Here is a 26,256-nt window from a genome sequence, read left to right as displayed (position 1 = left end):
AATGCTATCATTAACATATTATACTATGTATATTGTTGAAGATTGTAAATAAAAAATAAAAAAAACTTTAATATGCTTTCAATTTACGAATTAATTTTTTTTAATTAATAAACTATAAATATATGTTTAAAAGTTAATCCATAAAATAAATCCATTTACCTATTGGTTTTTTTGTACATTGTCATATAAAATTTATAAATTATAAATATATGATTCAAATCTATCTATTTATTTTTTCAGTTAATTTAATAAACTATACATAAATATGTTAAATTGTAAGGATAGTATATACCAATCACTTTCAAATATAATAAAGTTTATCATACTTAGTTTATTTGATTTTTTTACCAAGGATTGCTTTGGGTTTTTTTTTTTGAACTTAAATTTGATTATTACATGTTAAAAGTTGGTAATCGTTTGATACAAATTAACTACATTTGGCTCAAAATTTATGCTCAAGTAAAGCAAAACATTCACAAAATTGAACGTATTAACTTGATTTTTTTTGTCAATTGGCAAAGTAGAGAAGCCACTCAAACTTATCAAAATATTTTCATAGTGTAGCTCAAAACTATTATTATATGAGAAATATTCTTCAAAATTGGTTAATAACAGAATTTCTTTCGATTATACATATATGTTACTGAGAATAAATTTTCAATGGATGAAGTGTTCTTGAGTATGTTTTTCACGTGCATTATTTTTTTATTAAGTTCATTTTTTTTTGGAAAGAATCATTTTGTGATATAAATAAAAATCAATTTATGTATAATGTTACAAGTTAGATGTAATACAATTTTCTATATACATTATATATTGTTTTATTTGTAACTTAATTATTTAGATCCTCTTGTGTTTTACACGGGCTTTAAAATTAGTTTTTAATATAATAAGATGTTATAACCCGTTTAAGGGCTATATGGGTTTGGTGAGACCCATACCCGTGAATTCGGGTCAAATGCATGAGAAACCTTCATTTAAAAATAAAGCAATCTGGTGTCTTAAGATAATTTAGCGAGCTTTCGTTTATATATATATATATAGAAATGTTCATGTACATTTTAATCTTAACATGAGAACATAGAAAATATACTAATTTATAAAAAAATAAGAACGTAAGAAATAATACCAACTGCAATATCAATCTATATAAACAATGATATATAATAACAAAGAAAAAAACCTAAAAATTACAACAAAATAATCAAAATCAAGAACAAAATAAAATAAAGCAATCTGGTGTCTTAAGATAATTTAGCGAGCTTTCGTTTATATATATATATATATATAAATGTTCATGTACATTTTAATCTTAACATGAGAACATAGAAAATATACTAATTTATAAAAAAAATAAGAACGTAAGAAATAATACCAACTACAATATCAATCTATATAAACAATGATATATAATAACAAAGAAAAAAACCTAAAAATTACAACAAAATAATCAAAATCAAGAACAAAATAATAACATCAAATACTTATAACAACAAAAAAAATCTAATAATAACAAAATATAAATAAGTAAATACTTATAACTTCTCATAATCGAAAATTAAATTGGTTCTCACTATTTTCATGTTAATAATAGTAGCAAACACCTATAAAAATAAACCTAATGATAACAACAAATTAGTTTTCACTATTTTCATGTTAAGAATAAAATGTATTTGATCTTGTTCTATATACACACACACACATTAGGTTTTATCTCCCATATTATGGGTTTTCTATATTTTTTGTTTCTAATATTTATTTAATGAAATCTATATCTATACTCTCTAATAAAAGGCTACAAGTTTTGTCACTTGTCACTCCTACATTAATCCTCACCATTTTTAACAAATTTATAATAGTAAAATAATACTTTCAATTCTTAAAATTTATGTTTTAAAATTTGTTAATTTAATATTTACTTCCAGTTTGGGTCATTAAGGTTCGTGTAAAATGAAAGTAACTCATTTATTATCGTTGAGGTGCAAATTGTGGTTCCTTGTTCAGTTGTTCTCTCTGATCCTGTTAGCTTTTCTCCCTTTCTCACCGTCTTGGACTCTTGGTGTTTATAGAATATTAACCAAAGTAGGTAATTATATAGCTTTTATCACATGTATTACAGAGGTTGTTTTAGATTATTCGTTTTTAATATTTATATTTTTTGGATTTTAATTTTATTTATTGTAAAAGGGTTTCAAAAATAAATTAGATGTTGTAACCCGCTTTAAAAGCTATCTGATCAGTTTGGTGAGACTCATAATCCGTTTTTTACTATAAAATTGTTTTTTAATTGTACATGATATATTTCTTACTTTTTAAAATCGGAAATACTTAGTGGATTAAATTTTAATTTTATGGGATGTTATAAACCGTTTAAGGGTTATCTGGATTTGGTGAGACTCATGCCCGTGAATTTGGATCAAATGCATGAGAAACCTTAATTTGCAAATAAAACAATCTGGTGGTTTGAGCAGATGTGAGAAACAACCGAAGAGCTTTTAAAAGTTTTGTTTATATATATTTAAGATTTATAGTTAATTGAGTTCAAACCATTGATCATCTTTGATTTTAGTTCAAACCGAATGCTCTAATATATCATCAATGTAACCTCGAAACCTGCTAATTAGAATGGAACGTTAAATGAAACTTTAATGACCTTAAAGAGAAAAAAAGGGAAAGATTTGAGTAAATTTAGTGGAACTTATGGTAAATATTTCATCATATTATTACTGGGCAAGTCTTGGTGATAATGTTACTCAAGGGAAATGAACTGTTATAAAAAGAAAATTAAAATGCATTTACCCTTCTATCTTTGTTTTAAGTAATTAATCTCCAAAAAATCTCAAAAGAGCAAAGTGTAAAAGGAATGTCCAAAAAAATCATAATATATTGGGGAAAAACCTTATCCCTAAATTACGCTTTCTTTTTTTGTTTTTGTTTCTTTTGTTGTATAGCAATTTCAGAACTATGTTGGTGTGTTGTTAAATCTCAACATGCCAAAACTAATTAGGCCCAATATGATGGCATGTACAATCTTATCTGGATTGAACAATCACATTCAATTATTGTTCATGATGTATTAAATGACATTCATGATATATCTCTATAATTCTTGGTATATAATTAACAGCACATTTTTAGGTACACAATTATTGGTGTAAATTTCAGTTGACGTAGTTTGAAAATAGATTGAATTTTAAGTCAATTGATTGGTTTAACTAGTGCACAAGTACGATTTGCCTAAATTTTTTTTAAAAGTGGGGTATATTTGGGATTACTAATCACTTGGGGTGGGGGGTTGGGTTTGTTTTTAATCATATTTGGGGTGATAGTTTTTAATAGTGGCGAATAAAAGTGTTAGTATATGTGTGTAAGAGAATGTAAAAGAGTTGTCAGGTGAGGGAATCTTATTTGTATTTGATAGTGACGAATAAGATAAATTGCGTTTGATAGTGGCGAACAAGGTTAACTGCGTTTGATAGTGGCAAGTAATGCAAAGGCTCTCTCTATGTACAAGCGGGTTGTCCATCAACCTTTTTTTAATATTTTTGAGAGATTCCATGGTAAAGTCTCTTCATTATAAATCTTTATTTATTTTGAATTTGTTTTATATGAACCCAATATAGATTTATTCGAAGCAAAGCATAGCTACCCTTACTCGCCGATATCAAGTGACATTAAGGTTATTCGTCAATACTAAGTGCTAATTGCACTTGGTCACGTGATCTCATTCTTACTTGCCACTATCAAACGCAGTTAACCTTGTTCGCCACTATCAAACGCAATTTATCTTATTCGTCACTATCAAATACAAATAAGATTCTCTCACCTGATAACCTTCTTACATTCTCTTACACACGTATACCAACACTCTTATTCGCCACTACTAAAAACTATCACCTCATTTGTGATTAAAAAACAAAGCCAGCCCCCCAAGTGATTAGTAATCTCAAACATACCCCGTTTGTAAAAAAATTCGATTTGCCTCGACTTGCAGACGCACTGCATGATTTGATAAGTTGTACGTAGAGGTGGTCAAAAAAACCGGTTCGGGAACCGGTTTGCCTGTTTAAACCGGAAACCGGTTTTTACAAAAACCGGTTTTTTAAAAACTGGGTTTACAAACCGGCGGTTTGTACTTCGGTTACAACTTTTAGATCCAAAACCGGTTTTAAAACAGGTTAATGAAAAAACCGGTTTTTTTTTAATAACCGGTTTTTATAAACCGGTTAACCGGTTTATAAAAAAACCGGTTTTTTACCGTTGGAAAAAAACCGGTTAACCGGTTTCTTTATAACCGGTTAACCGGTTAAAAACCGGTTTAGACCGTTGTATAACGGCTATATGGCCGTTTTTTTTTTTTTACCATTTTACCCCCACAAACATCTATATATAGTTTAGGTTGGGTATTGGTTACATCACACTTGATTATACAACTCCAAACTCTCTAAACGTTTATTTCATACGCGATTATTTTGTTATCTCACGCTCAATTATACCACATTACCACTCCATACGCTCTTATTTCGTAGTCGATTATCATGGCCTCCCAAAGTGCTGCTTCATCCGTCAACATGGGTGCCTCGAACACGGGAGAAACGGTCGTTCGGGTCATCCCCACGAAACGAAACCAAGATGTTTGGCAACATTTCGACCTATGCGAAATGTCTAACGGTAGCCAAAAAGCTCGATGCAAACATTGTTTGAAGTTTTATGGCAAAGATGCAAACTCCACTTTAAAAGCGCATGTACAAAGGCCCTTTTGCAAGGCCTTGAAGGACGAATCGGGAAGTAGTTCGCAGCCGGAGATGACGAATCAAGGAGCGGTGTTTACGTACGACCTTGAAGCGGTACGTCAAAAGTTTTCAAACTTTGTGATTCAACAAACACTTCCTTTCAACCACTTCGACAACCCTCAATTCACGGAGATGATGCAAAAGTATGTTCAACCACGCTACCAACACGTAAGTCGTTCGACCCTTAGAAGAGATTGTCTTAAAGCATGGAAAAACGCTAAATCCGAACTAATTTCATACTTTTCAAACTTACAAACTGGTGTAAACTTAACAACGGATGTGTGGTCGGTACCTAATGGTTCGCCCGACTCATACATTTGTGTGACGGCTCATTGGGTTGACCCCGAGTCGTGGCAAATGATGAAACGAACCGTTGCGTTTCAATTGTTTGATTACCCGCACACGGGTAGAAATATTTTTAAACTCTTGGATAAAGTCATTCGACAATACAAGATTGAACATAAAATCTTTTCAATTTCGTTTGATAACGCGTCCAACAATACGGCCGCGGTTGGCCATTTAAAATTAAAGTATAAACCTATTTGTGATGGAGCGTTTTTTCATAGCCGATGCATTGCACATATTATCAACTTGGCCGTGCAAGATGGGTTAAACGTGATCGAAACGCAAAGAAACAATTTTAAAAGAATGTTACGAGATGTTTTTAGCAACAATAAAACATTTTCAAGATATAAAAAATTTTGTGTAGAAGCTAATTGTCAATGGTTGGGGCCAAATTGGGATTGTCCAACAAGATGGAACTCGACTTGTGATATGTTTGAGAAAGTCATCCAACAAAAAGAATCACTAATTGCGTTTCATCAAATTTTGTCAAGTAGGGGTAAATGTGCACCGTACGATCCTAGAAACTGGTTATTGATTGAGATCGTTACGGAGGTCCTTCAAATTTTTAAATCTTGCACAACTAGTTTATCCGGGGTTTACTATCCAACAAGCCCCATTGCTTTACCAAATATTGCTGTCATGTGCACAAAGTTGAGTGAACTTCATTGTAGGGGTGCACCTTATTTTGATATGGGTGTAAAAATGAAAGAAAAATTTAGAAAATATTTTCAAGAACTACCAGCTGTTTTGACATGTGCTGCTGTGTTAAACCCTTGCATCAATGTTGGTGGTGTTGAAGCTTTAATAGAAAAAATTTGTGATGAGCTAGAGTTAAACGACGATCAAAACCCCTATTATTGCCAAACTTTAAAGAATGCTTTCAACACCACCTTGTCAAACATGTATGATGTTTACCTTACAAAATACGGGTCGTCTTCCCAAATTCATGACTCGTTAAGAGCTGTTGCCCAATCCCAATCCCAAACTGACCTTGAAATGGGGATGTACTACATGATTTGGGAAGACGCCGGTAAACGTCAAAAGGTAAACACCCCAAGCAGTGAACTTGGAAGGTATGGTGGTACCAACTTTGTGAAACACATGACTCCGGATGAATTTAGAAGTCTTGATTTGCTGGCTTGGTGGAGAGGTAAGGAGGATGAGTTTCCGATCCTCGCCGCCATGGCCAAAGATTTACTAACGGTCAAAGCTTCCACGGTAGCTTCGGAGTCTGCTTTTTCTGTTTCTGGCAGGGTTATATCGATTAGGAGGACTCGACTCACTCCACCAGCTATAGAGATGTCGATTTGCTACAAGGATTACTTGGACTCTTTAGATAAGGCACAACATCAACGCTCACTCGATGGGGAAATGGAGTATGAGGCGGGCTTGTATGAAGACGAGGTCAATCAAGGACACACTCAACCAATGACCGATGAAGAAGCCGCGTACGACGATTACCTAAGGAATAGCTCGGGATCGGGTAGCGAAGAAAATTAGTTAAAGAAACAGCAAACATGGAGACAAATAATGAGTAAGAAACAGCAAGTTGTTCATGTAATCGTGTCTAAGCATTCTTTAATGTTTGTATTTTTGAGTTACGAATATGCGATAACGATTTAATGTTTGTATTTTTATTGTAAAAACTATAAATGAAAGTTATGTGTTTTTAATCTTCCAAGCAAAGAACCCTAACAACGAAAGCAAAGAATGGCTTCGGTCAGTCCGTTTTGCCTTGTAGTTACCGGTTTGCCTTGTAGTTACCGGTTTGTTTATACTGTGAAAAAATAATGGTTATTTAAAAAAAAAATAAAAATAAAAATAAAAAAAAACCGGTTAACCAAAAAACCGGTTATTAAAAAACCGGTTAATAAAAAAACCGGTTTATTAACCGGTTCTAACCGGTTTCTAAACCGGTCCTAACCGGTTAGACCGGTTAGGGTTTTGACATACAAAAACCGGTTATTAACCGAACCGGTTTTTTTCCGGACCAAAAAAAACCGGTTCGGTTAATAACCGAACCGGTTTTAACCGATTTGTGCACCTCTAGTTGTACGAGTATGGATGTCAATAACATCAACGCGCCAGGAATCTTTGTACGACTATTATAAAATGAAAAGGTAATGAAATTAGTAATAATTTACTATGCTCAAGAAAGCTGGCGGCTGTGACTCGTACACTATAAAAGGTAGCATATTTTGCAAGAAACCATATCAAACCAAAGTTATTCCCAACTCCACATTATACTCAAAACTTTTAATTGTTAATAACACACCATGGGTGAAGCCGTTATGATCTCTATATCCGATAACTACCACGAATCTAGTGGTACCTCACCAAGGGACATCAATGATCTTGACGATTCGTGGTTTGAAGAAGTAATCGATGATGATCTTAAATGGTCTTTTGCATTGAACAGGTTTGGTATATATCTCACTAACTACTACTACTCTATTAGAGTTGTTTGTTTATTTCATATCAACCGTTTAACACGTTAGAATATGAAATGGATTGGTTTAAGTTTATAAACATTATCATCTTGATTCTAACGATTTAGACATACATATGTTTTAATTAGTTATTTTACACTATTTTCCCGTGTTAAAGTGTGTTACATAAGGGGATCAGTGAGTACCAAGAAATCGTTCTTTTGGACACAAAGCGCTTCGGAAAGGTATTATGAATATTTTCGAGTTGAGAGTTAGCTAGCTAGCTTAAACGTACTAGCTATCAAATACCGATATTAATATCTATTAAGTTTGTAAAAAATATGTAGGCGTTGGTAATTGATGGGAAGATGCAGAGCGCAGAACGTGACGAGTTCATCTACCATGAATGCTTAATTCATCCTTCTCTGCTATCTCACCCAGAGTAACCTCATTTCAACCCTTCTAGTTTCATTTCATTTAACACAATTGATTAGTCCTTTTGTTTATACTAGAAAGGTGTCCGCGCGATGCAACGGGTGTTTAAACATAGACTCTGGTAATCACGTAACAATTATGGGAGTTCATGGTTCGGTTTGAAACCTTACAACTGTTTAAATAGGTCATCGGTTAGGTTAATGATTGGTTTTTTCTTTAACTTTCGGTTTCAATTTTCAACACTTTAGATACTATTTTCGATGACAAATAATCGTTACTAATAGTTTGGCTCGCATGTTTAAATTAAACCGTCAAAACCGGCATTGAACACGCATACGTAACATGTTGATTTATTTAATTGTAAAAAACTCCAACAATATCATATTTAAATTAAAGAGAATAAAATGTTCGTTTTTATGGTACAACTTTTTTTAAAAAATATTAACATACGAAAAAGTTATGTCAATTTAAAAAATCATGAGGGAAATTGGTTTAAAATTAAAATAATTAGTAATAAATGGTTACAGATGAGGGGAAAAAATGTAAGTATTATTTCATTTAATAAAAGTTAATAGTAAAAAATTGTAAATATATTAGATGGTTTGAAAGTTCAGGTGTGCAATTTATGCTTGAAAGTCCATTTTGCTCTTCTTTTTTATGCTTTGTATGTTGTACCATGTGTTGTATAGAGTGTAAATCCCGGTGTCTTAATTTGTCATTTTCTCCTACATTATATATGGTATAAATAACCGTATGAAAGCATAAAATAGTTAATCTTATAATCATTTCAAAATAAAATGTATGTTTCACACAAAACTCAACTCGATTAAAAGAATCTTAATTAAAATTGCGGATACTTGATCATAAGTTTGTATTTTAAAATCGGAGATGACGATATATGCAGCCCAAAATCAGTGTTCATAATGGGAGGTGGTGAAGGGTCTACGGCAAGAGAAGCACTGAAGCACAAGTCAATTGAAAAAGTCACCATGTGTGATATTGATGAGGTTTGTTAATTTGGCATAAATTAATTAAGTACAACAACTACTAAGCATGCTTATTTATTTTATAATATAATAATTTATTTGGTCGTACGCATGCATGCATGATGCATGAGTAGGAGGTAGTTGCATTCTGTCGAGAACACCTCACGGCAAATAAAGAAGCATTCGGTAACAACTTGCTTGAGCTCGTCATCAATGATGCTAAGTACGTAACCTTTTCATTAAAATATTATTCCTTTTGACTTTGACTTTTAGTCTTCGTTGACTTTAAATAATTGTAAATATTTTTGGTTAAAAAAGGGTTGAACTGGAGGAGAGGAAAGAGACATTTGATATCATAGTTGGAGACTTGGCTGATCCACTTGAAGGAGGCCCATGCTATCATCTCTACACAATGTCTTTTTATCAGCATATTCTTAAACCTAAGCTTAATCCCCATGGAATCTTTGTCACTCAGGTCCTTTAATTTCCTAGCTATTATTACAAAACAAAATGATATGTATTCATGAAATATCTACAACGATTACAGAAACGGATGTTTTAAAAACCGGTATTTTACTCGTACCGGATTTGGTTTAAAAATGATACAATCGGGATGAATATTTAACCATGTTCCACATAAATACAAACTCAACCCAAAAAATAACCCAAAAGTACATTAATAAACATCACACATGAACAATACCGGTTTTGAAGTATAACCGGTTCAACCGGCCGGTATGTACCGGTTTTTAAAACATTGATGGTAGCAATAACTGATGAAAAAATTTATTTAACAACATATATCTAGAAAAGGTATTATTATTATTATTATTATTATAAAATACACAAAGTTTCTCTCGTTATAAAGAAAAACGATAATTTTATTTTAAGCTGAATATGGGTAGTGATTGATGCAGGCTGGACCAGCAGGGGTGTTCACACACCAAGAAGTATTTTCATCCATATACAACACCATCAAGCAAGTCTTCAAATGTAAGAATTAAAATTCTAAATTGATTCATAAGTTAAACAAAACAATAACTAAACCTTTGTTGGCCATCATATATATATATATATTTGGTCCAGATGTGGTTGCATACACGACCTATGTGCCTTCTTTTGCTGATGAATGGGGATGGGTTATGGTTAGTACTTTTATGTTTTCCAATATCCTTAATTGTCAACATTTGTACGTTGTCTTTTTGGTGATCCAAGTTGATGAAAATGACTTAATTCTTGTTATATATAGGCGTCAGACTCGCCGTTTTGTATCGAGGAAGAGGAAATGGACAAGAAAATACGAGAAACGATTATTAATGGAGAGTTATTGTATTTAGATGGTGCTTCATTCTACTCCTTAACAGTTCTTAACAAGATGGTTTCATCCTCGTGAGTTAATGACGTCTTACTATGTATATACATATACTAATCATTCTATTTATAAAAACTAAATTGTACGTATTGTTCGCTTATGTTGTTTTCAGGTTGAAAAATGAAACTCATGTGTACACCGAGGACAATGCAAGGTTCATTCATGGCCAAGGAGTTGGGAAGAAGGAAAATATTTGAAAGTACTGTTCTTTAATTCAAGAACAAATTTATTTAAGATGTAAAACATTGGCAAAAAGAATCATGAATTTATAACTGTTGATACAAATTTTAGTTTTAGTTGGAGCAAAATATGGGTCGGTAAATAACGGATTACGCCAGTTAGAGCAGTAGAAACCCTCAATGTAGAAGGAAGGAGGAGCAGAGGCAAACATGATTTACCAGAGTTACACCTCTCTGAGGACATGGTCCATGACATGACTTCATGGAGACGTAAGATTAAGGTTAAGGACTTTTAAAGAATGCCACTTTTGTATCTTAGCTTTAACATATGGACACAGACTCTTCTACATTTTAGGAGATTTTGTTTGTGCTTGTTCTTTGCTTGGTATGTCTATTTGGATTCTACGATTTCATAGGTGATGGTTATTGACTACGCCACTTTAGCACTATATGTTTTGTTATTGGTACATGTGTATTTGTATGTTGCATGCTTTGGAGTCGGGGATCTCTTTGGAAGCAGCATCTACATCCTCATGGATAGAGGTAAGGTCTGCCTACATCACACATTCCCCATACCCTACTAATAGCTTTTGCTATTGGTAGGATTTTACTGGGTACGTTTGTTGTTTGTTGATGTTTGTTCGTTCTAATTTTATCAATTTTTTATATTTTAATTTCATTTGTTGTTATGAAGTTAATAATATACTTAGGATTTGACTAGTAGGTATGCCCGCGCGTTGCAGCAGGGACATAATGAGGATTTGGTCGGTATGAGTTCAGCTTGCGTCGCATATGCGATGGAAATTTAATGGCATCAGTGTGGTTGGTGACGATACCATAGTTTGCTATAGGTTAATGCAAGATATGATAGTGGAGCTTGAGTTAAAACAAGGTTAATGAGACAAATCGGGTGAGGACTGTGGAGTCTTTAAGGTCAGCACAAGACAACTTGTAAGACGGTACTCGTTTATGTTAATTTTTCAATCATCTCACGATATATTATACTTCTGTCAGTTTTGTTAATAGTTTATTATATTCATATATTTTTTATTAAAGTTTAGAGTTAGTGGCATCAGAGTGGTGCGATATTATAAAACCGCAAACTCTGTTTTGTGCGAGTAGCAGCATATCTTTTGTATATAGCATGTCACTGAGATGATTAGTAAAACCTTCTTGCAGAACATATATTTAAAAGAATCCGATTTTTTCAACTCACATGAGTTTTCATTTTATCCTTTCATATAAACAAATAAATATTTAACAAGAATCCGACCCGTTCTCATCCATTCCTTTACCTTTATTTTATCTAGTAATTTTTACGAATGGTTGTGACTTGTGAGTAAATGAAAAGAAACCAGTTAATAAAAATATATTAATTAATTAATTGACTGGTAAAATTTTTTAAGATTGAGATATATGAGATTTTTTAAAAGACCTTCATTTATTATAGAGATAAATTAATATTTTGTTTCGTTAAATTACTTCCCATAATAATAATTCCTTTATCGCCATCCATCATCTTTGTAATTGTAGGCATGAACATGGCAACCAAGTTAGCCCTGGTTAACTTAAACAAATCCTCCTTTTATGCTCTCTTTCATTCAACTCCGGTTCTCGATCGTCGACTACGACCCCACCGGGAATTCGTAATTCTCATTCTTTGATTTCATGTATTTTAATTTGCTTAGTTTGATGTACAATACAAGTAGCATTGAGTTACAAAGTTTCATGAAATTGTGTTGACATATGTTTAGGTAGACACGCACAAATCGGGTACACTTGGAAAACCCGAACTGGTTCGGAACCGGTTTTTTTCTCACCGGGTAGGAAATGGCACCGGTTCTAGTCAGGAACCGGTTCGGTTCCCGACCCGAACTGATGCCCCGAAATGCCAACTTTTAGGAACCGGGTAGGGTAGGAACCGGGACCGGTTAATACGTAAAAACCGGTTCCACCGGTTTTTTTTGAATTTCAAATAATATAGCCGTTACAAACCGGTTCCAACGGCTATATAGCCATTTTTGACCGTTGGAACCGGTTTTTTTTTACTAAAAATAGGTTATTTACCTTCTATAAATAGCAAGGTATGGTGTGTACTTGTTAAACCACTTCCAAAACTATAAAAACACACACCAAAACACAATTAAGCTTAAACCGACAACAAATGGCAACTAACGACGACGTTGTTATGGTGATCGAAACAACACGATGCCCCGATGTTTGGGTTCATTACGATTTGTGTCTCATGACCGACTCACAAGAGATGACTCGTTGCAAATATTGCTCGAAGTTTCTTAAAGCAGGGTCCAACTCGATATTAAGAAAACATACGAATAAGTATTGTCAAGAGAAAAGAAGTTTGGATGCTAAAAAAGCGGAAGTGAGAGAGTCGTCCAGCTCTACAACCCAAGCATCTACCGCCGGTGACAACGCTTAATCGTTGTAGAACACCGGATTAAAACGGCGGACTTTTTTTTAGTTTAAGTTGTTATGTTTAGTATCGTTTATGTTTTTTTTAATAAAAGACGATCTCGTGCTTGGACCATATAGTTGAAAATAATGGTCATAAATGTCTTGAAGGTTTTTGTTAAACTTTTCACACGCTTCCGTCGACAACTTCGGGTCGATCTCGTGCATACCCATGTTGTCGAATATTTCTTCGATCATTCTCTCAACCCCATTAACATTCCAATATGGGTTTAAAGCGGCGGCACAAGTGAAGACCGGCGGTATGTTTTCAAAATATTTTAAGAACTTTTCCTTCATACCCCCAACAATATTCTTGAATAGTGTGTTCTTCTCCTCAAACTCTTTAAAAGTACAAGACATGTAGTATAATTCTTGCAAAACCCAACAACTAGTAGGGTAATAGACTCCAGATAACTTTGTTGTTGAGTTTTTGAACACGTCAAGATACCCCAACAAATAACCGACATTGACCCAAACACTTTCCAGAAGCATATCGGCCTCTCGTACGTCAACAAGATTGTTATGAAAACTTTGTAGAGTTTGCCGTTGGGCGAAAGCACACTTGAGCATATGACAAGTTGAGTTCCAACGGGTTGGAACATCCCAATTCGGCCCCAAATACTTTCTTTCAACCGACTTGCAATAATTCTTATATTCAAGATGTCTTCTTTTACCACTTTTGAAGACATCTTGTAACATAAGTCTAAAAAATTTTAAATCGTCACAAATATTTTCATTTTCGAGACCTTTTTGAACAACCAAGTTGATGATATGTGCAACACATCGAACATGAAAAAAATCCCCGAAACAAGGTGGTGAATATTTAATGATAAATTTTTAAACCGCCTTAGTATTGTTTGATGCGTTGTCAAACGAAATCGAAAATATTTTATTTCTCAAATTGTAAGTCGTTATAACTTCATCAAGCAAGTCAAACAATTTTTCGGCGGTATGTGGGTACGGGAAGTTTTCAAAAGCTATGGTTCGTTTCATCAATTGCCATGTCACCGGATCAACCCAATGAGCGGTGACACATATGTATGATCCGGGCAACCCGTGTGGTGCCGACCAAACATCGGTAGTTAAACTAACCATCGCTAGTAAAGAATGAAAAAACTCGATTAACTCTTTTTTAGCACACTCCCACAACTTGATACAATGACGTCTTAAGGTAGTACGACTTACATGTGTGTATCGCGGTTGTAGAGTTTCTCGAATCAACGACGTCAAATCCGGGTCATCAAAGTGGTTAAACGGCAAACCTCGTTGAATAACGAACTTTGCCATTCTATCTTGAACATGATTCGTGTTGTAACGAAATAGCGTACCATCATTACCCAAGTCAACTTGATCGGTCGCGCCAATCCCTTTCAAGGCCGGGCAATATAAATTCTCGATGTGCTTTCTCAAAGTCGAGTTGGAATCGTGTTTTAATTGTTTTCCACATAGTTTGCAACGAGCCTTTTGATCACCTTCGGCATTGACAACCAAATCCCAATTCTTCCATACGTCTTGGTTTCGGGTATGGGTGACGACCGCAAGAACATTTGGGTCCTCCATAGCACGAACGAGTTCAATAAAAACATTCTTCTTTGCCTTCTTGTTAGTTTTTTTTATGGGTGTCATAATAATATTTAGTTGGATAGTCGGGTTTGCTAAAGGAGAAGTTTTTTTGTTTGTTTTTGAGTTTGGTGGTGAAACAAGTAATGGAAAACAACTTATATATAGGTTTTGGGCTACAAGAACCGGTTCCAACGGCTATATTACCGTTGGAACCGGTTACAACGGTTCTTTTGTTTCTCAAAAACCGGTTCCAACGGCTATATTACCGTTGGAACCGGTTACAACGGCTCTTTTGTTTCTCAAAAACCGGTTCCAACGGCTATATTACCGTTGGAACCGGTTCCAACGGCTAGTTTGACCAGTGTTTGACCTTTTTAAGAAAAACCCGCCGGAACCGGGTATTTCGGGTAGGAACCGGACCGGGTACACTTAGGAACCGGGTAGGAACCGGGTTGGAACCGACTGGGAAATACAAATAGGGGAACCGGATATAATATTCGGGTACAATAATACCCAAACCGGGTATTTGCTCCATCGGGTAGGAACTGGTTTTTTTTGCACGTCTATGTTTAGGGGTTTAGAAATTTTAATGATGGGCTCAGAAGATTCTATGGGCCCAGGCCCAACAGTAAAGGTGTCCATTGTTTGGGTTGGAACTACAAAGGTAAGTACCTATGTATAGTTTATTTTTAAATCCAAAAAAAAAAGTTAGTTTTTTCATACTTGCAAGTGAATTTATAAATGTTTAGTTTTCTTGAGCAATTTTTGCATATGCAGCATTTGATGTTGCTGCTGACATGGCATCAACCAATACCACGTTAGCACTATTCAATATTCATGTAAAATGAAGTCTAAAACTTACTTTTGTATATTTTATATGACGGATGTCATGTTAAGTACAAGTATGAGGATGAGGATGAGGAAGAGGAAGAAGACGAGGACGAGGATGAGGATGATGACGAGGAAGAGGGAGAGGAAGATGAAGAGGAAGAGCAGGAGTATGAGTCAGCAAGAGTGGAAATCGATTCAAGAAAAGAAAGGATTACCCTTGGTTTGAGTGATTCGGGGCCGTTATGCCTTGAAGATGTTAAAAACGCGTAAGCTTTTCTATATATTTTCAATAATGGTATTTTAAAGGTTTATTATCATTGTTTAGAAAAATATTTATTGTCTAAACTCTAAACACAATGATCACAGTTACAATTTTAAGTTTTTAATGTTACAAAAGGCAGAAATTGAATTTGTTATTCGGGCTTGCGCACTGAAAAGGCATCCAGATCATCACAATGGTCCTTACAAGGTAACTTTAATTTGGGTCGGGTTGGTTCGGGCTAATGAATGTATTTTCAAATGTTATAAAAGCATATAATGTTAAAATAATAATCTATTTTTCTAATAAACTGATTTATGAGGTTTAAATCAATTAAATACCCTTTGGTGCTTGTTGACCCGGTTGGTCCTTTTTTATGTTAACAATATTAAAAAAGGAACATGGCTAAAGAAACACAGCTGACACACTATTCACAAAACTGATCATATGAGTCGTATGACAATTGATGTTCGTCAAATCATATGATTATTTTTCACCCTATCATACAACTCGTATGATATAACTAGCACTAGTGTGCATATTTGATTTGACATTATACGGCCCCTATGACATAAAATGGTTCGATGATATGACGGACATGTTGGTGTACGAATTTGGATGGTGTTTTTTTAGCATTGTCTGTTAAAATAATAAAATGTTGTACATGAACAGGCTATTGCAGAGGAGAAATTCAAGGCATGCAATGCTGCATATCAATCTTTATGTAACAAATTGGCGCCTAAGTAATTAAGAATATTTATGTATTCAAGCTTATCACTACGTAGAAGATACCTGAATTAACATAATTATTACTGGTTGATGCTGATTTAACAAGTTTACTGCTTTCTTTTTTAGCCACATTTGAAATTGGACAATGGATGAGTAAACATGCATTACCGAATTTGTGTCATTATAAAAGATATCTTGTAGTGGTTTTTTTAATAATGAATGAATAGATTTCAATTTATAATTTACTAGAATATATAGTTTTTTACTTTTTTAAGGATATTTAAAAAGCTAGCTGCAAAGATAACTAAAATTTATATAGTAACAACTGTCCTTTTTTTATATTTTAGTACAATCATTTTATACTAAACATTTAAAAAAATATATAATAATAAGTTATTGATTTTTTTCTTTGCCAATGCCATTATCATTTTTTTCTTTTACAAACAGAATGCAAGCGAGCAATAAGTTACACCGCTACCCCTTTTTAATTTAATAAAAAATAGTTTCAGACGTTATACAACTTTTGTCATAAAATAGTAACTTTTTTAAAACTTTATTAATCAAGTAAATAAAAAAAAATTAGATGTCATGCTTGAGCATAGTTCAAGAAAGATTCTAGCTAAAATAAATCAAGCCTCAAAATAATAACTTAAAAATAATAACTTAGAGATAAGGTAAGATCTAACAACTCTAATCTATAGACTTGATAAGCATATATTTTATTCAAACACAACAAAGTTTGACATGATCAACACGTAGAAAATAATCTTGCAATCTATTTGTGTGTCCATCAATAAAACATCTACTATGACGGGTAGAATCAATAAATATATCGTATTGATTAGAATCCCATACTTGTTATGATTAAAATCCAACTGAAGATCAAAAATCAATTAAGTGCCTATGTACATAGAAGATCCACCTATATTAGGGTAGATATTGTATGTTTCCGCAAAGCCAATCGACCTATCAGGGTCGGCTTAACGCTTACTGTTAAGAAGAATGTAACCCATTTCCAATATATCCTTATTCATTTATAAATCTCTTGTATACGCCTTATACACACACATACATATATAAAGAGCCGTTTAATACATAATATACAAAATTGTAAGACCCATTTAAATACTTATTAATATGTCTATAGGGGATGGATCATGCGAGAAGTGATGATTAGATGTAATCAATGGTTCAAAATTGACAATGGTATTTCTGTTCTGTAATTATCTAGATGTTCCGAATGCAGTTTATAAAGTTGTCCAAAATGTGTAGGCCAGGCCTATAGAAGAAACGTACCGATATAATGAGATTCCCTTCAATTCTTCTGCCAAAATCATCGTAGCTCTAATGCACAAAATCTTCAATCTCAAACGTGATGTAAGGTAAAAGAAAGGGTAATCATCTTCGTTCTCGCTTGCTCAAAATTGGAGCATCTGAAGGATATCGGTCACAACAGAACAAGGTAACTCGACTTTTCTGTTTTTTTTTTATTATCAATCTCACCGATTATCTCTGATATTATGGTTATATGGATTCATTCGATTTTTCTGCACAGTATTTATCATGGAGATAAAAAGGTCTTTTTGTGTATGTTGTATACGTTGTATGTTTATTGTGTTGGTAGGTAGGGGTTTTTGATTTCATATTAAGGATGTGTATATATGATTTCCCTGTGTGGTATGATATCGTTGATGTGTAGGTAAATTATGTTGTGAAGGTTAATTTGATTAAATATATCGTAGGGTTTAATTATGATAGATATCATGTCAAATTGTAAGGTATATATGTTGGGGGGTAAATTGTATGATATTAAAATCTTAGAGTGTAGAAGTTAGTTCTCATGTGTAGCAGGTATATCTTTTTCTATGTTAAACTGTTTGGAGAAGGTTGATGGTGTTAATTATTTTTACGGTCTATAACCAATGGATTCCTTCGCAATGAATATTGTTTTGTTTGAGTATGACCGAAAAGTGAGACTTGCAAAGAACGTACATGGCCTTTTCCAAGTGTACGAACGATGCTTCGAATCCAGTTGCTGCGGTAGAGGATTATATCATATACAGTAGGTGTATTTTTTATAATTATTATGTGTTGTGAAAGTATTAGTTATGCTATTTTTTTGTTTTTATATACATACAAATCAAGTTTATGTAAAGCTTTTAAAGCAATTGTATCACAAGATGAAGATGGTGTAAAGGAGAACAAGTCAACAACAAAGATGAACAATAATGGCCAATTTTGATATGTCATGAGTTTTCTGGTGTTTTCATAAATGTCTTGGAATATGATATACGTAAATGGTGTTGTTTGGTAACCGTGTATGGTATGCTGCTGTGTAGGGAATCTTGATATTGTAGAGGAGTTTCGGTGTCTTTATTGGTATTCATATTTTTTGTTTTTAATGAACGAATGTAGTGGTGTAGGGGAATGGGGATGGCTATGTAGGGTAAGTTGGTTAGTAGTGTTGGGAAACTTTGTATGTTGTGTAAGGGAAACTAGAATGGTATTAGTTGTTGATGTTGTGAAGGAAACTTGGTTAGTTGTGTAGAAAGATCTATTGATTGTATGTAGGAGGTTATGGGTTTTGTAATGTGTAATATGTTTTTTTATTATGCATTTTTCTATTATGTATTGTAAGAGAATTGAGATAGTTGTGTAGGGTAAATTGGTTAATGATGTTGGGAAACTTTGTATGTTGTGTAGGGGAAGGTAGAATGGTATTGGTTGTTGATGTTATGAAGGGAACTTGGTTAGTTGTGTCGGTAGATCTATTGATTATGTGTAGGAGGTTACGGGTTTTGTAATGTATAATTAGTTTTTTTTTTAATTACTTATTGTTCAGTTATCTATTATGTGTATGATAATTCTTTTTTCTTTCTTATACATGGATAACTGTGTAAGGTAAGTTGGTTAGTAGTGTTGTGGAACTTCATATGATGTGTAGGGGAAAGTAGAGTGCTACAGGTTGATGATGTGAAAGGAACTTGGTTAGTTGTGTAGGTAGATTTATTGATTGTGTGTAGGAGGTTATGAGTTTTGTAGTGTATGTAGATTTATTGATTGTGTGTAGGAGGTTATGAGTTTTGTTGTGTAGGTAGATTTATTGATTGTGCGTAGGAGGTTATGAGTTTTGTAGTGTGGGTAGATTTATTGATTTTGTGTAGGAGGTTATGAGTTGTAATGTGTAATATGTTTTTTTATTGTGTTACTTTCTAATTTGTATATATTTTTTTTCCAGTTGGCAGGAGACATATAAGCAGTTGGTAACTATTATGGTATATTGATGTGCAAGGAATGTTGATATTGTGCAGCGATGTATAAATTTTCTATTTATATATATGATTTGTTGTGTAAGAACAAAGGTACTCTGTTAGATGTGTAGGGTTGGGTGGTTTGTGGTGTAAGTTGATTGTGTTATGTTGTGTATGGGAAATTGGTGTAATCTGTTGATGGTGTGGAATGGATTGGCATTATTAATAAATTTGTTTGTTTTGTTTTGTAAACAAAACGAGAGGCATGTGAGGTTCAAAGGTTTCACACACTTAAGGGGTTAAATTTGGTGAAAAACAATATTAAGCGCACAATAAATAACGATATCTCTAGATTGACAATGAAACTATTTGAATGTTTTGATGTAAAAAATAAAAATCTTTCGATTTTGGTTATCGACAATGTCAATTCATAAAAGAAAAACATTTTTACTTTTGCATATTACCATTTCATATTTTTGCCGTCGTCTATTGTTACCTTGACATAATTTTTGGAGTGTAGGATTAAACAAATTGCCATAATGATTTATTAAAGGGGACATTGCAATAATGATCAAAAGTATTGTTAGATTGGTGTGCTCATACGACACATACATTGGTAATCATGAATTGAACTTTAAAAATGCAAGTTGTCTCAATAGAAATAACCTAAATTTGTTTATACTTTTTATCATGCATAGACATATAAGTCATATGTAGGTATGTATAAAGTTTGTGTAGTTTCATCTTTATTGGATCGCCTTATTTTAGACTAACCTAATAATTTAATAGTAGGAAGCTTTATAGTCATGTAATTGGATAGATAACGTATGATCTGTGAATTATAATTAAATTAAGATAATGATGGAAATGATAGAAAGGTTTGACATTGAGTTATTCAAATAAATTCTATGGATGTGAACACCACACATTGCAACTGAAATAATCACATTAATTAAATTAATCTTAAAATCAAACACAATTGAATGAATATAAGGATAATATCAAAACCGAACTTGGCATGTCTCGGTTTAAGTATAATATCGAATAGAAACAATTAAATATAATGATAATATGAAATTGATCTTAATAACAAACTGAATTTGGTGTAGCTTGGTTTAAGGATAATCAACAGAATACTTATGGGTAATTGATGGATCGGTCCTTTGTATTTGCAATTCTTGATGCGTTGAATCATGAGTCCCTGATTCAAATATTCGATCCATATAATTAAGGAAATTGGAAGAAAAGGATATATATTTTTCTTTAATTGGGATAATTAATCAAAACAATCGATGTAGGTTTATCTGGTGATTACAGCTTGATTCAATTGCTGGAATTGGGGATACTTGAGAAATCGAACATATAGATTTAGGTTTATTTGTTGATAAAATATAATTCGGAATATATAGATTATTTTCAAGGAAAATGAATAATACTTGTATTATTAAAACAGTTAAACAACCAACAAAAAGAAAATATAACTTATCCCATATTGTTGTTACTTACCATATATAGAAAAAACTGGATTTACTAAAATACCCATTTTATTAAAATAAATCATAAGTAAAGGAAAAAATTGTAATTGATTGGATTGATTTCTCGCACTAAGAAATACTTTTGAAATAAACCTAATCCTATGTCTCTATATGTATATATATATATGGTCTTACACTATATATCCATGATTGATCCCCGCGAACTTATTAGTGGCCTCGAGGTTACGTCTTGGGACCCATTCTTTCCAAGTTTCTATGATTATCAAAGGAGCAGTGCTCTAGCGGTACCCGAATGACTTTCTTTCGATGATGTCATATGTTTGAGTTTCATTCATGACAAAATACTACGCGTAAGCTAGAGTTTTACCACAGTGAGCTTTCAGTTCCCCTGGAATTGGTGGTGCGCCGGATCACCGACACTGTCTGCGACCGCGAACGTCTTTTGGAAAAAAAGTAATAATAATTTGAAATTAAGAAAATCATAAAGGACCATTCTTGTTACTAATATTAACTCTTTGAAATCCGAACATTATGGAAGGAAATGAAACCCCAACTGGATTTGGGGAAAAACCATTTGATCAAATAGGATAAAACAAAATCAAGAATCAAGAATCAAGATTCATGAAATTGCATCTATCAATTTGAATAATAATAATAATATTAATAATGCACAGAACCATACAATTTCTGGGTTCCTCTTCAGGGTTCTTATTCCAAAGATTAAAGCTTCATGGCAACCATTATTATTATGCAAAACCATCTTCAAGATTAATAATTTCAAGATCACCCCTTTATTTTAGACAATTTAGAGCTTCTTCAATTCGTTCTGAATCAAACCCAGATGCAGCATCATCTTCTTCATCTGCACCTGCACCTTTTAGATTAACTGTAAGTGTTTTGTTTTCTTGATTGTGTATATATGCTAAAGATGCAATTTTTATGGGGGTGAGGGCTTTTTTGAATTTTGTAATGATTGTTGTTGCATAATTTGTGTGATGGTTTGGATTGGGTCATTGTTAAAATTTGTTATTATATTTGATTATTGATTTTGGGGTTAATGATCATTTTTTAGTGTTTGTTCTCTAACGGGTCAAACGGGTTGAAAGTCGTATGAGGTGTATTTGAATGCGTAAAGACGTCCTTTAACGTGTTCTTGAAAAAAAGTTGGATTTTTATTGAATGTCGGATAAAATATGCTGATAGCGCAACCCGGGCCCAACTTGTTTAGACGCGTTAACATTCATTCGTACGGGTCATATGGGTTGAAAGTTGTATGAGGTGTATTCAAATGCATAGAAGCCTCTTATACCGTGCTCTTGAAAAGAAGTGGATAAAAATGTGTTTGTTGGTTTTTCAACCTGGACCGACTAGTTTAGACTCGCTTAACGTGATCCGTGATCATACGGGTTGAAAGTCATATGAGGTGTTTAAGTGTCTTGACCTCTTATACCGTGCTCTTGAAAAAAGGTTGGATTTTTAATAGCAATGATGTAGTTTTAGACTTTTAATGCGTATATGTAAGGCATTCTTTATGAAACTCAAAAAAGTGGATAAAAATGTGTGTGGGTTTTTTCAACCCGGCCCGACTCGTTTAGACTCACTTAACATTAATCCGTGATCATATTGGTGTTGGAAGTCATATGAAGTGTATTCAAACGTATAAAAACCTCTTATATCATGTTTTCGAAAAAAGGTTGGATTTTTAATGGTAATAATATAGTTTTAGTGCTTATATATACCACATTCTTATTGCTGATTGCTCAACCCTGCTAGACTCATTTAGACTCGCATAACATTGATCCATGATCATACAGGTTGAATGGGTTAAAGGTCGCCCAAATTGTGATTTTACTGCACAAACTTTGATTAATATCGAAAGAATATAACTTATACAATCATATTTTGTTATCGACACGCGTAAGTGTTTTGGGTCAAACTGACCCGTGTATTAAGTTATTTGTAACACGTAGCAAGCACTCTGCAAGGCAATACTCGTATATTTAATTCTGTTGAATTATAGATAGCTCCTGCATTGCTAGAAATACATTTTTTTAGGGTAATGATTTATTGTTGTATAATTTGTGTGATGATTGAGATTGGTACATTGCTAAATCTTTTTTACTATTATATTTGATCATTGCGGTTAGCTAAATGAGCATAGTTGGTGTTTTTTCTCTAACGGGTTGAAAATCATATGAGGTGTATTCGAATGGATAAAGAAAGACCTCTTATACCATGTTCTTTGAAAAAGGTTGGATTTTTAATAGTATTAAGATAGTTTTATTGCTTATCTAAGGCTATCTTTATGAATGTCCTAAAAGTGCAAAAAATGTGTTTGCTGGTTTTCCCAGCCTGGCTCAACTCGTTTAGACTCGCTCAACATTGATCTGTGTTATAATTTTTATAACTCGTAAAGACTTATCAAATATATAACTTTTGTAATCATATTGGCTTGTTGACACACTAAGTGTTTCGGGTCAAACTAACCTGTTTCATGTGAAGTTATTTGTAACATGTAGCACTCTGCAGGACAATGCTCGTAAAATTAACTTCTGTCAGTTATGTGGGGGCCCCACGAAGCGCGAGATACCCGATGGTGACGAGAAAGAAAGAGCTATTTGTACCCTTTGTGGAAAAATTGCATATGAAAATCCAAAAATGGTATGCTTTTTTTTTTTTTAAATATATATGAAACACTTTTTTAATATCTAAAAATGTATATTTTCAATTTATACGATGCGTAAAATCTAAAAACTGATGGTCTCAGGTGGTGGGTTGCTTAATCGAGCATGATAACAAAATCTTGCTATGCAAGCGGAATATTCAACCTTCTTTTGGTCTTTGGTATGTATATCTTATCATGAAACCAAACAATTAAAAAATAACATTTGGCCCGTTTAACACGTTAGAGATAAAACACAACCCGTGAGTTTATGAAGCTTTGTTGTCCACAGGACACTTCCGGCTGGTTACATGGAGATTGGTGAGTCAGCTAGCGAAGGGGCTATTAGGGAAACATGGGAAGAAGCAGGGGCTAAAGTGGAAATTATTTCTCCTTTCGCTCAATTAGACATCCCTCTCATAGGCCATGTGAGACTAAATTCCTTAAAAATATTCAAACCTTTTCATTTGTGGTTTTTTGTTACAATTTTTTTTTTTTGGGTGCAGTCTTATGTAATATTCTTGGCAAAGCTGATAACGCCACACTTTTCACCGGGGCCCGAATCATCAGAATGCAGGCTATTTGCACTTGATGACATCCCTTATGAATCTCTTTCGTTTTCATCAATGCTTATTACCTTAAACTTGGTACGTATTTTCGTTGCTGTTTTTCGTGTTTTGTCTTCGTTTAGTAACTAACTTAAAGTATTCATCTTTTTTTTTCTTTTGTTTTGTAGTATATAGAGGATATTAAGGTCGGAAAACCGAAGTATCACTACGGGCTAATTAACAAGAGGTATGTTACTTTGTGTATTACATAACTAAATGTATATATATATATATGCATGTAACCTCTGCTTTGCCATTTAATTATTATTTTTGAAAAATAGATATATTTTTTTTTATTATAATTTTTTCACATGCATTTGTTGCATAAATGTCATGTTGATAACGAGTGCCACATAAGTAATTTACTGTTAAAGTTGGTTGCCAATATTGAGAGAAATAAAGTGTAAAATCCAAATCAAATCAAAATCGCATACATAACGTGTTCACATATAACTATTGTTGTTTACAGGCCTGGAACGGGTCCATCAGAAATCCATGCATATACTTTCGACTATCACCTGCGGATTTGAGTAAAGGCAAATGACAGTTGAGACGGTTAACATTTTTCATTTTTCAAAATGTTAATTCAGCTTTTGGTTCGTCGCAAACCCCTCATGTAAAGTTGTATATTCTTGGATTGTCAAGTTTTTGAGCTTCTGTTATCAACTTATTAACTTCAAAATGTGGATATAAGTATATAACATATATTTGATTCTTTGAAACTATATTTTACTTTGTTACAAAGTCATCTTTGTTATTTGAACAGTTTACTCGGTGTCACATTTTATTACCAGAAGGGTAAAATAGTCATTAGCGAAAGAGTGTCTGAATCTGCAAAAAATGATTCAGAAACTTAAACTTATATCTATTTAAGTTTACATTATTAGTTTTCCAATATTATCACTATTTTTATTATCTATTTATAATTATTATTGTTATTATTATTATATCTATCCGTGTTTTTTCCTATGTAGTCTAGAAGTCTTTTGTTGAAAGTTTTGTTTCTTGGCTTCATACACTTGATTTTGGAGCTAGAAGCAACATCTCTATCCTTTGGGATAAAGGTACGGTTTACCTACATCCACCCTCCTCGGACCCTGTTTATAGCCTTGCTATTAGCGGGATTTTTACAGGGTATGATTGCTTGATTGATTGTTTACATTAGTCGCAGTAAAACATACAATCGGCATTTCCTAACGAAAATAAGAAACGAGCATAACAACAAAAGCTCGATAATTTTGATGCTGAAGTTGCAAAGCGACGCGGGTTCTTGAGAATATGTTGAAAACGGGCCATAATTCGATTTGACCCAATTCTCAGTCAGATTGCTTATTGGAAAGTTTATTGTAGAGGAAATCTAGTACCGAAAGCTTCGGCAGTTATATGAAAGAGCAAGAATAGGTAACGGGTCAAAAGGGTTCTTTAACATAACCCGTTAATCGACCTGTTTTTAGGTGAACGGGTCAGTGTAGTCACCTCTAATTGCTCTCACACAACTATTATAAACAATATCGTGGCAAAGTGTTACTATTATAAACTACTATAATGTGTCATGTTAGTTAAGCTAACATATGTTTTACACTAAAACAAGGAAAAAATAAAATCATTTTCTTACAAGTTACAACTTAAACTATTATGAACTATTAGGTGGTATGTTGTTGTCGATTTTTTCAAGGGTAAAGCAAGACAACAGATGAAACAAGGAAGACGATCATACCTACTTTTAGTAATACTTTTGGTTAAACAAGATCGTTTGAAAAACTATTAGTATTTAACAATTAGTAAAAACTATAAGACGTACACTAAATGTTAAGAAAAACTAGAATATGTTTAATCGTCAAATCAAAAG

The 26,256-nt window shown here is 33.2% G+C and overlaps 2 protein-coding genes across 2 annotated transcripts; both read left to right on the top strand.

The window, feature by feature from the left end:
- Positions 1–7,288: 7,288 nt before the first annotated feature.
- LOC143562564 (thermospermine synthase ACAULIS5-like) lies at positions 7,289–10,557 on the top strand. The gene is made up of 10 exons (XM_077050330.1): positions 7,289–7,557; positions 7,746–7,812; positions 7,915–8,009; positions 8,907–9,009; positions 9,123–9,211; positions 9,307–9,463; positions 9,906–9,981; positions 10,075–10,133; positions 10,238–10,377; positions 10,473–10,557. Exons 1-10 carry the CDS (start codon positions 7,415–7,417, stop codon positions 10,555–10,557), a joined length of 1,014 nt encoding a protein of 337 aa, XP_076906445.1. The 5' UTR covers positions 7,289–7,414.
- An 11,083-nt stretch (positions 10,558–21,640) lies between these two features.
- LOC143562563 (nudix hydrolase 23, chloroplastic-like) lies at positions 21,641–25,126 on the top strand. Its single transcript, XM_077050329.1, has 7 exons — positions 21,641–22,025; positions 23,667–23,798; positions 23,905–23,981; positions 24,092–24,227; positions 24,306–24,446; positions 24,536–24,594; positions 24,877–25,126. Exons 1-7 carry the CDS (start codon positions 21,804–21,806, stop codon positions 24,935–24,937), a joined length of 828 nt encoding a protein of 275 aa, XP_076906444.1. The 5' UTR covers positions 21,641–21,803; the 3' UTR covers positions 24,938–25,126.
- The last annotated feature ends 1,130 nt before the right edge of the window (positions 25,127–26,256 follow it).

This window comes from Bidens hawaiensis, unplaced genomic scaffold, assembly GCF_021521415.1.
Source record: "Bidens hawaiensis isolate Kalapana, Puna unplaced genomic scaffold, B.hawaiensis_p1.1 tig00021034_1, whole genome shotgun sequence".
NCBI lineage: Eukaryota > Viridiplantae > Streptophyta > Magnoliopsida > Asterales > Asteraceae > Bidens > Bidens hawaiensis.
Note: the sequence above shows the minus strand (reverse complement) of the source record. Positions and strands in the feature narration are given on the sequence as shown.